At 37.8% G+C, this 16506-nt stretch overlaps 1 protein-coding gene across 11 annotated transcripts in view; it reads left to right on the forward strand.

The window, feature by feature from the left end:
* LOC144038833 (voltage-gated potassium channel KCNC1-like) overlaps positions 1–14968 on the forward strand; it is a 47105-nt gene extending 32137 nt beyond the window's left edge. For 2 of the 11 annotated variants that reach the window (XM_077551595.1, XM_077551600.1), the window contains 2 exons: positions 3911–3952; positions 6399–6540. Coding sequence is in view for 4 of the 11 variants with exons in the window: in XM_077551600.1 (XP_077407726.1) it covers positions 3911–3939 (29 nt within the window). In the remaining 7 variants the exon portion in view is untranslated. Of the gene's footprint in view, positions 1–383; positions 3953–6398; positions 7929–9570 lie in introns of those variants that run through there. The other 9 variants (XM_077551594.1, XM_077551601.1, XR_013289290.1 and 6 more) reach the window with 8 other exon arrangements.
* The last annotated feature ends 1538 nt before the right edge of the window (positions 14969–16506 follow it).

A 16506-nucleotide genomic window follows, 5' to 3' on the forward strand; every position in this document is an offset into this window, starting at 1 on the left:
TGTTAAACTAATAGAAATAGTTAAAATGAATTTTTGACGTCTATAGCCGTCAATGGCAGTGAATGAGTTAATGCTAACACTAAACTCAGCAACAGTTTGAAAAGTTATGGTTCTTTGGCCAGTATGGAGAGAGGGTCAGTTAAATACTAAATGATGAAAAATTAGCTCCTAAAAGTTTCTTTGTGCCCCCCCTCCTCCCCTTCTGAAACGATAGTTACGCCCCTGCACTCATTAGTGCAATAGCATAAACCCCTCAAGTTGTCCTGTGTCTGGAAAAAAGAAAAGAAAAAGGAAAACATACTCTTGAAGAAATGGGAAATAGCGGTTCACATTGTTGTCGTCTGACGTGCCTCTGTTGTTGTTGTTGTTGTCTCTCCCTTCAGGTTGTGTCATATCACGCGTGTGTATGTGGGCTCTTTCATTCCTACACGTTACACACACACACACACACTGTCTCAATGCCGTCTGAGTGTTGTGTTCGTGTTGTCGTGTGTGGCTTACTTTTGGTTCTTATGCCTAATTTTCCCCCGACAATGTGTTTCGCGATGTGACTCCCCTCCCCTCACGGGCCTCCGCCTCAGGAAAAACACACTGCAACTTTGCAATATTTGTGCCTTAAAAACAAACAAGTTATTTGTGTGCATAGTTGCAAAATTTAATCCAAAAATGTATTTATTTAGAACAAATGTTTACATAGAACGTACAGTATAGAGACAAAAGTATTGGGACACCTGGCATTAGATCACTACTAGTTTTCTTGTTTTGATTTCCCCCCCAAGAGCTTTCATTTTGACATACACTAATGTAAAGGTAATATATATATACAGTGGACATCTTAAGATTGTACGGGAATTAAAAAATGAAAATATGGCATTGTTTACTCCATTTCGTTCCCCTGAGACTTTCTGCAACATTCCAGAACTCTTGATTCCTTAATTAACTGATTAAGTGTGCCCAAGGACTTTTGTCCATATAATGTACGATTGATTAGTCTTTCCAAGTGCATTGTGTTGTTCAAAAGTATCATTTTTCCAAGGCCCAAGGTCACTGGGGTAAGGGGGAGACATTAAGGTCAAAAGGGATAGTACTTCTGCAAACGACGCCACGCTGACGACAAGCTAAATGCATTCAGTGTAAGACCTCAGCTTTGTGCTTTATGACCTCCATCAATCAGGTTCCTGCCGTCATTCTCATCATCATCATGTAGAAGATCGAACACGGTGTCGCTGGCGCTTAATGCTTCGGAAATACTATTCCCGAGACCGTGCGACTGAGCTTTCAGTGCCAAGTGTAGCCCAAAGCTTCATAACTCTTTGCTTCCTGTGCTGCCAGGTTGAAAGAAATGCGATGAAATACAGCTTGAAGCTACACTCGGTAACTGAAAGACTTTGCACAATACAGTCCAAGAGTAGAAACACAGGCAGGTAGAAAAAAAAAAAAGTGGCAACAAGGTAAGCAGTAGGTCGCAGACAATGCTACACGTTTGGATGATTCTTCTGTAAAAAATAAATAAATAAATACATGAGCGCAAATAAATCCCTCTTTAAAGCAAATCAGGATTTGATAACACTAAATTTGAAAACAATTTTTTGTCTTCGTTGAGTAAAAACAAAACAAAAGTACAGTACAGTGAACCCTGCTTGAGAATGACACGTTCTGTATTTTAAACAACCACACAAGTCCTCCGCTAGCTTAATGCTAACACACAATGGACAGGCTAATGATTAGCATCGATAGTCGTTTTTATATTATTACAGTATATGTTTTTATCAAGTAAAATATTATACAGTACTATTTTTCCTTAATAAAAAAAACACTTTCCAAACATTCTTGTGAGCTTTAAAAAATAATAATAATAATAATTAAACTCTAAATTTGTGAATGCCAAACCACGGCTATGCGAGGGTTCACTGTAAATGCAATCGAAAAATCCCTACGAGGAGTCTTCCTGTTTTTAAAGAGGGATTCCAAGTTATTCTTGTGTGCTGCAGGTATGATTTCTTTCCTAGATAAACGCTTCAGGTGTCTTTGCCAAGTTCTTTTTGGAAAGCTTTACATGTTCCTTCAATTTTGATTGTGGGCCATCTGGCTTCCTGTGCAATACAGTATATGCATGGCTAACTTTATACAGTGGGCTACTGGAGACCTTCTACAACAAGGACATCCACCTCGTTAATTCTCTCTCTGTGCAGTCTATGTCATTTTATCTTCTATTTGCTTTTTTAAAATTCTTATTTAAATTTTGTGTACAAGTTGTGTGTAACTTAATTTTGTTTTTGTGTGTGTGTGTTTTTTTTTTTTTTACCGTGGTTGTTGTATGGTGTTTTATTTGTAGTTTTTTAAAATTTGTTTCTTGTAGATTTTTACAGGTCTATGTTATATTTATTTTTGGTGTTATTTACTGTCTGGTTGAACTCTTGAGTTTTGTGCAGACACTTTTTGTGTCCTTATTTGAGTTTTAGCACCACTTGAGCACCATTTTTTCTCTCTCTCAGTAATCCTGTATATGACGGTATTAAATAACTCTATTTTTACCAGTTAGCCAGCCAATACTATAAATAGATTTTGACGTTTTCTTTAAGAGACATGTTGTTATTGGTCTCTGTAGTATCTAGTCTCGGTAAATTATAAAACATGGCCAGTTTCAATAGTGGTTCATGTTAACAGTCACCAACCAAATGCAGTATTTTTATTTAAAGTGTAAATGATACATATTTTAAAGTGATAACACTTGTCTCCATTGTCATATCACCTCATCATGATAAACTGCAAATATGACTTTTTCTGAGCCAGATTTAGCTGATTTCAACAATAATTAGCAATATGCTAAATAAAAGTAGGGTTGATTCAATCTTCAATCTGTGTGTGACCCAATACAACAATTTTGTGACAGTAATGTTCAGTTTTGATTGACACGAGTAAAAAGTAAACAACATACTGTAGCAGTGTAGCTTATATGCTATTCTACTACATTATATGATTATTTTATGATTTTGTGTCCACAATCTCTGTGTGCTTCAGTACAAATGTTACTGTTAATGTAAATAAAGTTTGAACAAGCAGAGCTAGATTACAATGTAGGGAGTAAAAATAAAAAAGTAATCTGAAAAAACAAATGCTCAAGTCAAGTACAGATACTATTCCTGAAAAATCAACCTAAGTACAATTACAAAGCACATCTCACCAATCCAACCAATTTACTATGACAAATCTAAATCTGTATTAACGTATTGGTCCACCTACTGTACTACAAAATGTATTTTTTTTTAAATCAGGTACTTTTCAATGCAAGTCATCCAGCTACTGTAACCCTATATGACGAACTTTCAATATGACCTCTAGGGCAGCGTCAACAACTGAAACATGCTTTGTCGGCAGAGTATTGAATTGCAGGTGAGGCGTGCCAAATAAACTGGTCACATTTCCTGCTCTGGATTATACCCAATGACTGTGATTGTGGGCACGGTTAAATCAATTGCTTTAATTATTGGTAACAGGAGTTGCACCATCTTTAAACGGCAATTGATTTGGTGTAAGAATGATGTAGCTTGTGGCCCTTGCTGCAGTAGACTTAAAACAGCAAGCACACACTTACATACATACATACTAAATTATAGGACTTTATTGGGTGCAGAATAGACATTTTTGTAAATGCCTGAAAAAAAAGTCATACACAGAGTAGCCATTGTAATAGAAATGCAGTCAAGTAAAAGAACGTACTGCTGTGTTGTTTTAGGACATTTGTATCATTTCTTTTAGAACTACTGAATTATTATATATATATTTTTTTGCATATGAGTCTGGTCAGATTATTTGCAGTGTTTCCCTCTCTTTTTGTTCCTCTTTGTGCTCCCTCCTCCATCAGCTTCACCTTCAGTGATTAACGCTCATTCTTCCATCCCATCTCCAGGCCGCCACTGCAGTGCAAGTGTATCTTAAAGTCTGACTGTAGGTAGGTACACGTGCTCCCCTCCTTAGTGTTAAGTGCAGTGTGACTGTGGGTTGAGCCGTCATGTGGTTAATGAGCCACATGCGACTATTTCCCCTGATAAAGAAGCCCAAAGTACCAAAGTGTTGACGTTTCTGAGTAAATACGCTCGTTGCCGTGGCGATGGGTTGACTGTGACAGACTGCAGTGGCTGAGTAACACGATGAGCACTTTTGTTGTCTTCTTTTCTGGTCACTAACCAATACTGTTATACATACATAAAAACATTGAAGGACCATCTTTGAGTCCTAATTTACACTGGGAAACTACGATTCAATACTGTAATTATTTATGTATGTATATGTAAAAACACTCACAACTTCATTCTTCATCTATGTCATTTTTCGCATTTGACTCCTCATTGATTCACACTTGACAAGTGTTTCAAATTCAACATCATAATTGGAACGCATACAGAATAATGCAATTCCTTAAAATTAAACCTGAGCTAAATTAACCTTCGAACCTTTCAGTTTAATTTTAAACTTTTGAACGAGCTGCACACCTTCAAAAAAGAAGAAGCATAAAATAGAAAACTCTGGTAGATATTTTATATGCACATGTACCCTTTTGTCACTACTTGCGGTTCCAAAAATCTTCCTGCAACAGCTTTTATTTATTTCAAAAAGTTCAGCCCTAGAAAATGCATCAATATTTTACCGAGTCACCATTTGGCTAATGTGTTTGAGCAAGACGGAGTTAAAAAAGAAAAGAAAGGGCTTTTATTTTTGGTCGGGTCAAGCAAAGCGTCATTGAAGGGCTAGCGCTGCACCAGTGCTTGTTTTTGTCTTGTAGTGCGGAAAACACTATGACTTATTTTTGGGAGAAAACTTTTTGTAGTTGACTTTTATGGCGTTTTTTCTTTCTTTCTTTAAATTAGAACTAAAGATACATATCAGCAAGCATTTACAAATAAGACTCAACTCCAGTCACTGAGGCTCATCTATTAGCGCAGACCAGGTTGGCTACCAATGACGTTCTTCACTTTGCCTGTGAAAAATAATCCATGTAACAGATTCTCTCCAGAATTCGATGCGTTTTAAATGTTGTGAGAAGTATGTTTTGTTTTTGTTTTTAGTTTAATGTTGACCATGTGAAGTTTACAATATCGAAAAGTTAAATGTTGAATGATTGCTATGGTTAGATTTAGTGGTATTTTGTAATCTGAGGCTACACGGACATGGGTATTTTTTAATATTGTGACATTATGCACAGTTTGAACATTAACACTGCACAAATAAAGACAAAAAGGTACTTAAATGCTTCAATTAACATTTACTCCAATGTTTAAAATCAAATGGTTCAAAAAGAATAAATGTATTGTATTGTATTTAAAATTATCCATAGCAACAAGCTTCATTCTAAAATGTTTGATTATGTTGCATGTTTTAAATGTCAATTTTATTTGTATTTAATTTAGTGATTATTTCTCGTACCACTAGAGAGAGCCCATGTTACCAGTAAACTAGTGGCACTGATACCCCAATTTTTTTAAGCTATTGTTAACTGCAAAATAATGGCTCCATTTGTTTAATGTCCTTTTTTTTTTTTTTTTTTCAATTAACAGACAATGAGTCAAACACTGTTCTGAAGATAAGCAGCATGGTGTCCTCCTATTTTCTAGAAACATATTGTAGTTCATGTTTTATATATATTTTAAAGTATTACTTACTTTACACCTCAGCATTGAGGTGGCATGGCTCACTGGTAGGATGGTCGTCTCCCAACCCAGCGGCTGTGGGTTCGATCCCTGCTTCCCCTTGAGCAAGATACTGAACTCCCAGTTGCTCTTGATGCTGCGTCATCACTGGCCTCTATTTAAAGAAATATTAATGCAATTGGTGACTATAGTACAGAATAGAAAGTACACTCATATAATGAGGTCAGTGTTTTAGGATTTTTATGAATGACAGCGAATAAAAAACAGAAGTTGGGAAAAATACCCGTTCTTGTGGCAAAGATTGTATTTACCTTGAAACTTCATGTGGTCAATTTTCTATTGTCTTGGCCCGGTGTTGTCTAAAGCATCTCTACATTATTCATGCAATGCAATGATGGGTGCTTTATTCAATGGGCCTTTTAATGCTATTATATTAAACTCGTATGCTTTTCTGTTATGGGAAAAAAAACGACATATCATAACTCGCATTTTCTTGTTTTGTCTTGTCTGTCTTTTGTCTGTGTCTGTCTGTCCTTTCGTGGGTCTTTATGATTTCGTGACATGTTGAATTGACTGTCTTCCTTTTGCTAACATGCTTCTTTTCATTTTATTTTCATGTTGAAATCTTGTGTGAAAACAAACTGACTATGGAAAATGTTCTCCAAACATGCTCAATTGCAACATCTATTTTGTTTGTGTCAAAACACTCACATACACAAACACGTTGTAAACCCACGTTGTAAAATGTAGCTACAAGCTACGAGAAATCTCGCAGTCTCACGAACGTAACGGGGTTGTCTGGCTCGTCTCTGCGGCTCGCCCCCATCACGAGCCCACCTTTCGAAACCTACGAGGCACCGGGCCCCATGCGCCGTTGCCGCTCCCCCATCCCCTCCATTTTGTAGCGGGAAGGCTGCACAAGATCAGATGCTAAAAGATGGCCGTGGAGCCCGGCTGGCGTTAAAAGTCTCCGATCAAAACTGATAGCAATAAGATCACGTGAAAATGAATGTAGACGAAATCACCTCTTGTCTTGTGATTCTAAGGGTTTGATGCATGCGTCGGGTTAGCAAATAGATTTAAAAAAAAGTTAACGATAAGTTAAATTTATTATTAGACTAAATGTAAACGCTTTGTTTGGAAAATGGAATTGTATCACATCCTAAAAAATGATTTATTGTTCACTGTGTTATGGACTAAATAGATCGTAACAGAGGACAAACATACAAACAGAATACATAAATGCATACGTGAGACCAGTGTTTCCTAAATTTTTGTTGTTATTGCACATTAGAAAAATATCATGGCACGCCACAAAACCAAAATACCACAAAAAGTAGATACGTGCTTTCTGAATCAAAAGTCTACACACCCCTGTTCAAATGCAAGGGTTGTGTGACTCTCAATTGAGCCACATTCAAAAGGAATGAGAGAAACCGCTTTGATTGATGGCGACTTAAACATTCCCACAGTGGCGCAGCTCGCCCACCTGAAGATCCGCTGGGCTGCGTTTGTCCACGAATTTAGCAATATCGGTCGAACTCGCCTCCGATGCACGCCGTTGATGAAAATAGGGCCGCTTGACCAACTAAACAAGTCAGCCGTGCAAATGAAATATGACATTAATCTCTAAAATCTCTCAAAGTGCAATAAATGGTCATTAATTATAGATTATATTTTATAATAAATATATGAATGCATTCAGGTTTATTTACTGTCAAATCATTGACTCTTTTACATATGCAAGAAACGTGCAATATTCTTTTATGCTGGAGAATGTGTGCACATAAAGTACATTTGTAAATATGCCTTTTTTCAATCTTAAAAAAAATGCGCAGACTTACAAATCAGTGTTAAGAGTACAAAAAAATGAGCCAATTATCTCTTCTTATGTCTTCTATTTGGTCTTTTCGATGTTGTGGGTACATTTAAATACTTTTATTTACATTTCAAGCATTTAGTTATTGTCTTCAAGTCTTAGACAATACTTCCGTTTTTGTTAAGAATGACATCATGATTGTGTTAATGATTAAAAAAAAAAAAACGACAAATCAATGTGCTTCCAAAATAAACGTTGTACTTTGCCATTTAGAACGTTTAGTAATAATGCATGACTGAGTTGTCCGATCACTGAGGATTGTAAATATGTACAGGTTTTACTTTTGTCTACAATCATCGTGAGAGAAAAAACAATCAAACTCAGTGCTGCTTTCTGCAGTTCAAGCATGATCCGCTACGTGATGCACCACACACTAAAAGGAAGGAAATTCTGGGGGTGGGGGGGGGGGGGGGGGGGGGGGGGGGTAGTTTCCAAATTTGATTTAAGTTACAAAAAAAACCGAATGTACTCTACTAATGGGCACTATGGGTCCATGCTTCAATGCCCTTGTTAGTCCAGTACATAATACTCGCTTGCTCTCAGTGGATAAAAGCCTCTGTAAACATTCTAGCACACAAACACTCCCTTTTTCCACAATGTGGATGTGACACTGTTGTTCCTTTTTTTTTTGAATGTTTATGTTGCAGTCAAACAAAATATCCTTGTGTCTTTTACTGTACTTGTTTTTGTTTTACGGAAACTTTGTTTTTGCAGAGATCTTGTATTTGCTGACAAACGAATTGTGTTGGTAAAGCGGTGAAATGTGACTACAAAACAAAACAGACAGATGTTGTACAGTAAGTGCCTCTATGAGGCCCCTCGAGGCTCTGATGTCATTTTTAGGAGTTCATACTAATTAGCTAGATTTAACTAGCTACATTATATGTACTGTACTTTCAAAGTGATGCTCCACACACTGGTAGGTAGTATTCATCATGTTCACATCTGTATCTACACATGTGACTACATTAAAGTCATATGAAATACATTTGATGTACACATTGTGTGTGTTGGAAATTTTTGGATTGAAATGTTTTTCCCAGTACTTACTTTTTATTTCCCATAAATAGTTCAGACCAACTTGAGTCAATGGATGAGTACAAAGAAATATACTTCTATACTCTCCATTGTCCAACAAGGTCGATTGTATTTTCCAAGCAGATTTTCCTCGAAGACGACGTTGGCAGAAGACGAGGAAGTCAAAGAAAAGAAGAATGACAAAATTGTGTACATTATGTTTATAAGAAAATAATGAATAGTGACTTGATCAATTGTATGTTTTGTACAAATGTTACAGACGTATTTAATCTCGGTGTAAACAAAGCATGCCTGCTAGTACATGCAAGACTTGTACGCTATAAAATGCATGTTCTTGTGTACTTATTATCTTCAGCAGGGACGTTAAGAATCCTGTCATTGCATTTAGTGACATTTAATCTCACAAGATTTTTTTTTTTTTTTTGTAATAGATTTTTTTTTTTTTTTTTTGTAATAGATTTTTTTTTAATGTGCCCATGACCAACATCACATGTATTTGTGTGTCCGTCTGTCAGGAAAACATGTTTCATAATATCGCTCAAATGTAAATATATGCACTTTTACACCCCCCAACACACACATTCCAGGAAAGTTTTGTATGTTAACATAATTTATTGGCGGTAGCTGAATGGAGAGCATTGTGTTACTTCAGATGTATTGTCACTGTTTGTTTTGTTTGTGTGTTGTTGTTCAAGTTACCGAGCTTACACTTTGCTGGATGCCCTTCCCTAGTTTTCAAATTGTTGCATTTTATTCTGACAGTTAAACGGCAGTATACACAGGTAATGCTAATTACTTCCCTATTTGATTGACATGCAAAAAAAAAAAAAAAAGTTAAATGTGAAAATTGCAATTGGCAAAAAATAACCAGTGGTTGGTTTATATTAGTTGAACACTGCTGTAAACCAACCTAACAACCTTTAATTTGAATGTTTCACATTTCTGCTCTTATAATGATGTTATCTGAGTGTGCTTATTCATGATTCTCTGTTCTTGTCTTCACAGTGTTAAGTTTCTAGCGTTGGCCTTCTCTCTGTAACGAGGAGTCATTAAGCGGTTAACACATATTTGCGGCGGGAGCCACATAGGCGGCGAGTGTGACGTGGATGGACGTTTTAAAGGAGATCTTTGGGGTGACAAGAGAGAAAAAGAACGAGAGGCCTCACGTTTAATCATGAATTCCGAAAATTCACACGGTCTGCTCCTGCTCACGTCGTTACCAAAGTAGCCTCTCGGAACTCCGACGACCACATTTTTTGACATCTGTCTGACAGACACCCCCCCCCCCCCTTCTTTTTTCCACCCCTTTTTTGGGCCAATTGACTGAGCATTGCACTGACACACTTTGGGAGGAAAAAAAAAGGACTCCTGATGACACATTCCAGATGACATCACTTCGAAAACATCACCTGTTCCGTGCCATCAACAAGTTTCTGAAAAAAAAACAAAAAAAAACTTGTCTTCACAAGGGACTGAATGAACAATGTAGCATCTCTGCTAACACTGTAGCATCCGTTGGCTGGGAACCGACTTGACCTGACAGAAGAGTGATGCAGTTTAGAGCTCACGGTCCTCCTGATATCCTTTCCAGTGAAGAAGTAAAACACCCCCGACAGTACATGAGAGACATAGGTCTTAACCTTCATGGAGAATTACATTCAAATGAATGACCCGCATAAAGATCAAGTTTAGCACATGCCTCTGAAACTTTGTCTTCCATTCACATCGATAAAACGCGATCACCTAAAAGCTACGACGACGAAATAGAGCCCTTGTAGCATCCGCATTCAACGTGGTTTGACCTTCAGGCCGCCCTGACGTTACAAGACTTTTTCTCTCATGTACCGCAAAAAGGGGAGGGGGTCAGGGAAGGGAGGATCCTGCTGAATGACCTTCTGTGATGTCATCTAGATTAGCAGAAATGAGTCCACTTGGGGTTGAACTGCCACTTGCAACCGCTAGCCTTTTAAGTGAAGCACATTGAAGCAAAATTAGAACTATTCTGGCTGGAGCGGAAAATAGACTCAAGGAGACGGGAGCTGGAGACGACTTGTCAGTCTTTGGTCCAATCACAAGTCTGCTTAAATTATAATGAAAAGGAGAATGGACGGCACTCCCCTCCCCCTCTACACTGCCCGTCCCCTGCCACAAGGACACTTTTTACACCCATTAGCAGGAAAGGATGAATTTGAAAGGGACCAATCAGATTAATAAACCCCTAACACACACAAAGGCCTACACTGCCAACAAGGCACAAGAACCCCCAGATGAATACTGCCCAAAATCTCTCTGTGGTACCTCTTGCTGCCATCGGGCTGCTTCACTGGCGAGGCGATGTCACAAAGAGGACGGCCCGGCAGGCGGAGCAGAAGCGGACCAAGTATAGAGCAAGTGTACAAAAAAAAAAAATCTATATTTTGATAAAACAAATCTAGGTATGGCAGAGGAAGCTGGTCCAGGATGGAATGAGAGGAAAAATATCAGATGCAAAATGTGAAAAATTGCCATGAAAAAACAAAGAATCCCGGCGGGAAAAAATGGCAAGGGTGGCTGACTTAAGTTGGCCACATGCACTGAGTGGAGAGACAGAGCAAAGACATACTCATGCATCAAGGGGAACGGATGGACCCCCAAGTTCACCAAATGAGGGGCGGCGGGAGGGAAAAAAAGATGATGCATTTTTGTAACTTTGTTTACCAGCATGACTACTTTGCATGACTGTCTTTTCTGCAAACCCTTAGTTGACAAGGGTGCTAGAGATACAAAAACATATATATAAAATGAATTTTAAAAAAATGTTATATGCAATTCATGTTAAAAAAAAAGATTCTAATGAAAGAGAAGATATATTTTGTTTTTAAAAGTTAAAAAAAAATGTGAATATTGAAACGTATGTTTGCAACGTACACCCTGAACTATGTTTTGTTCGATGAAATCTCTCTGCTTCTACTGCCCTACTTTCCTCATTCCAGGGTTTTGCATCCATGCTATATTTTCCTAACATCTCATTAAACGTCATCATCATCCGAGACTTTGCCGGCCGCTAGCTTGCGTGCAAAGTCGAACCGTTTGCACAATGACCGTAGCAGCAGCAGCAGCAGCAATTCAAAACAAAAAAAAGCTCTCTGCACTTTGACTGCTTGAGTAACACTCATAGTTTGCGTTATCATTTTTTCTTTGGCAATAATACAAGAGAAGTTGAAACATGACTGTAGCATGGGTCAATGGACGTAGCTTTCAAGATTTCATTCCTTTGGAGTCTCTTTGTGGGCTCGGTTCTGTTCCACTTGGCGGAAAGAGAAAGATGGATGTGTATAGAGTGGTAACCTTTAAGGCCAAACCAAATCCGGGACGCTGGTCGACATCCGAATTATTTGCGTTGTAAAACTATTTTGGTATAGATAATGAGTGGAGAAATGGGATTTTGTTCATTAGAGGGTCACTCTCGGTCTATTGTTCCCATCACAATCACTGTAAAAAAAAAATAAAAATGATAAAAGAGTAAAATGAAAAAACCTAGTAGTTTTTCACTCAGAAATTCAAAGTAAATGTTACAAGGATATTTTGAGTACATTTGACCAGTTTTTTTTTTTTTTTTTAATATAGTAATAAATAAATGACCTTTAGCTTGGGAGACAGCCACTCTACCACCTGAGCTATGTCACTCTTGCTGTTTGCCAAAAACGGGTCTTGATACGGAAAAGGAATCCGCCTGACACCCAGCAGGAGCGGCATGGCTCAGGTGATAGAGTGGGTGTCTCCCAACCTGAAGGTTGTGGATTTGTTCCTCAACCCTTTAGTATCTTTATTTTTTTTAACTGGTAAAATGTACTAAAAAAAAATCTCTTTGTAAAATGTATTTAGGATTTCCGAGTGAAAAAAACGTTACTATTTTTTTCAAGTGAATATTACTCGGGGGGTGTTTTATTTATTTTTTTATACAGTGAACTGGACAGTGTTCCCCCATTATGTCGATGTTTACCTACCTTGCTCTCGCTATATCGCAGACGTCTGTCGATGAAATTATCATTATACAGTATATTGAAATCATATGTTCAACTTCAAATATTGATTGAAATCCAGTACAAAGTCAATATGTATTTACAACAATTGAAGCAGTCTCAGTTCTGACCGACTGTTACTAATGGCACATTCTCGGATAGAATACTTACAGTTTTTTCCTTCATTGTACGTTGGCCCCCCAAGAGTGGTGCATCTTTGAAGGTTTCTGGTAGTCAGCCTAAAATCAACAGAGAAAGATCCTTATCAGTCAGGAGGCGATACAGTGGATATAAAAATATTTTGTTGTTGTTGCAATTTTACAAATTTAGACCAGGATAAATTATTTCATAGCATTCCAACATTGTGATCTAGTATATCAGTCCTTTGATGCGTTACATCTTGCGTGTCGTCACACAGTGTTTGGTGTCAGAATTTTTTGGCCTTTGAGGTTCCTCTGCGTATACACCAGTTTAATCATAAGAGATGTCAGGCGAGATTTCAGGTTTGCATGGAACCAACTGTCATTCCAAAGTTTTGTTTTAAGGACTCAGGTTGTGTTGATGGCGTGTGTGGACGTGCAGTAGGTGTTAAGCTCTTTTATTTCTGACATGATCAATTTTAGTAATAATGTGAACACCCCACAGTGATGTGTAGAGAAAAAAAAAACGCATGCATAATGATCTGATAATCTTAAAGCGGGAGAGGAAGGGGACAGTTTTGACATAGCCTCTTCGCCGCCGCTGTTAGTCATGAATCCTTAAAAAACAAAAAACAAAAAAAAAAACGATGACCACTGTGCTGTGTCGTAGAGCAGAAACGTCTTCCTCCCAGAGGCAAATGGCAACACACTCACAGTGTGTAAAGGTAGCTCGTCTTATTTTGTATCGTTTTAATTTAAAAAAAAAAAAATTGCATCATCCATGGAGCATCCAGCATCCCAATCGACTTGTTACACGCAGCACAGTCAAAAGAGACCCAGAGCTTCCAAAAATGATGTCAGTCAGGCCGGTGTTTAGATGAAGATAGGCGATCCCAGTGTCCACCAAGATGAGATGGATTGATTGATGATCTAATCCTTGTGATTTATTTTCTGAGTGACTTCCATGTCAGCCCTGCTGGTTCAGGGCTCATGCAGTTCCGAGTAGCTGAATGCTGCTTCTTTGCATTCCTGTATTGTTGCAAGTTGGAAGGCTGGCCAGTGTGCGGCACTCACAAGTGTCCATGTAGACCTCCACAAATCTACGCTGGCGTTACAGGGTCTGATTGCAACAACAAAAAAAAAAAAGCGGACATTGGGTGTCCGAAAAAAGCACTATTTAATTGTCACTTATTGTTTTTTTTTTTGTTTTTTTTACAGTTTCCATCTCAAAAGACAGTTATAGCTACGGAGGTCAAAGACTGTGTCAGAGGTCAAAATGGTGCATGCAGAAACTCGTCACCCAGGTGTGTTTGTGTTTAAGGCCAAGAATTGTTTCTTATTTAACATCACATTTGTCCATAACATATCGTCACACTCTAACAATGCCAGGTCCCAGAAAAAAAAAAAAAGATGTCTTTCTATTTGTAGTACCTAATGTTCATAACTACAGTACCTTTTTGTTTTTGTAAAGTCAAACAGAATGCCATGGGCTTTTTTTCTTTTATGTATGCTTTACAATGTTAAGTTCAGAATATGATAACATGTTCTCGAAAACACACAATTCCTGTTTTTGTTATGTGCCTGTTTGGATTGAACTGTTTCTGATTTGTTCACTTGAAGACACTGTATGCAATCTGCACCAGGAATGCCACTGATTGACACTTACTGTAATGCTCTTTAGGATGCAGATATTTGGGACTGTGTGTCTTGGCTTTAGGGTCTATTTTACATTATAAAGCGTCCAGAGAAATCTAATCACAGATTTTTCGATCAGACATCGCACATGGGTTATTGCAGACCGGCATCGTGCATCCACATAAGACTTCCAAAGATTAAAAAAAAATGTATGTTCATTGTTTAGTAGTTGAAACTGGACTGAGAGTTTCCCATGCGGGGGGAGGAATACAGTAGGAAGACAAGGTGGTCACTGGGGTATCCGGATTTTATTTTTGAAATATCGTAACACATCGAGAACTGTATAAAGTATATTTCAACGGAATGTTCATGACCTATCTTTTTATATTTTGAAGAGAGAGTGAGAAAATAGAAACATATCAATAAAAGTGTCATAATTTAACATATTTCTACTACTGAGACTTAAAAATGTATGAATGTCAATACGAACTAATGTGAAACCAATCTCCATAGCAGCTTGAATGAATTAACTGGTTATAAGTCATGAGATGCTTTTCTTTTTTTCCAGAGACGTTGAAAATTGCTTCGAATCATTGAGATGAACTTAAATAAATGGGGAAAATTTGATGACCTTTGTGCCACTTTGTTTGTGAGCCTTGTTCAAAAATATATCACTAGAATGCTGTCCTTCTTAAATGAAAAAACATGATATGCTTAATCTCCCCCACTGCTAAAATACTACATATTTCTGTCATATTATCTATCTTTATGGAACATTTCAGACATTTTTGTGGCATATGTTGCTTCACTGGTGCAGTGACCCTTTAATATTGCGGCAAAAGGCATAAATTACTAATAATTTAGTGCTTAAACTTCCTACTAAATTCTCGTGAGAGCACATTCTGCGGCACGTGTGAGCGTGCTGACAGCAAGCGTTCCAGTCGGGTACACGATCCCAACGCACGGTGATGGATGTAATCCGACTTGAAGTGAGAACACAATGAGAAGTCCTTGAAGAAAGTGAAAGATGACACATTCAATTGGGAGTCAAAGGATACGGCGTAATGCGGTCGGATGACAGTATTTCCAAGAAGCTTCTACTGTAGAGTGACCTCCTGTTTTAGCCAGAGACACATTTGGGCCTTTTAAGCGCCTGAAAACTGAAGACGTCACGTGACGCTGATTTATGATTTTACTGTAACTTGCCTAACGATATCTGAGAATGATGAAGTAAAGCAAGTGATATCATGGACACCGGATGCCGGCTACCATTCCAATATGACATTTTGAAATCGATACGGAAAAGGTATTTATATATTGACCGTAGGGCTAAACATATACACTTGCTTTACAAGCATACTTCTTTTCAAATGTCAGGTTTTCCAGGTGTGGAAAAATAACATCATCTCAAAAAGTTTTCCACTATTAATGTGACCTATAACCTGTACAACTGAAATGTGTAGCGGAGTGAGGGCAAAATAAACGGCTCCAACAAAGAAATAAAAAAAAAGCCAATTGGGTTATACAGGTTATAGGTGACATTATTGGTGGAAAAAGTTGACGTGATTTGTCTCGATGTTGGCATTTGAGCAGGGGTGTGTAGACTTTTTATATCTGTTGTCCCATCAAATCCTAAATGGCATGTTTTTACGACAAGGGGAATATTTTTTGAATGAGAAACAATGGACAACAAATCCCTATGTCACTGTTTTATGTCCCTGATAAGGACATTAGGCAGCATTGCGGTCTGATGAGTCGTATATCTTCATCATGGGATATAAATCCATGATATATAATATGAAACCACAATATCTCATCATTGCTTTGCTAAACATTACATCTCTTAAGAGCCATTTTAAGCACACAGATGCATCTTCAGCCCTCATAGTACGGCCATTACAATTACGTAACGTATATATTAGTGTATAAGCACCTTCATTTAAGTGTATGGACATGGAAGATAAAATGCAACAGCCCATTTTGCCATGTTTTTTTTTTCTGTGACTAAATGCAGCAAATGTTGGCAGATTTTTTTCCCCCTCTCCCTCTTTTTGATCTAAAACACTATCTCCCTCTAGTGGTCATAAATTGTGTGCAGAGGTGAGTTCAAGGGGGATGAAGAGACTGTAAGGTATGTTTTACACACCAACACTAAATTTACTCTG

This window comes from Vanacampus margaritifer, chromosome 18 (genome assembly GCF_051991255.1).
Source record: "Vanacampus margaritifer isolate UIUO_Vmar chromosome 18, RoL_Vmar_1.0, whole genome shotgun sequence".
NCBI lineage: Eukaryota > Metazoa > Chordata > Actinopteri > Syngnathiformes > Syngnathidae > Vanacampus > Vanacampus margaritifer.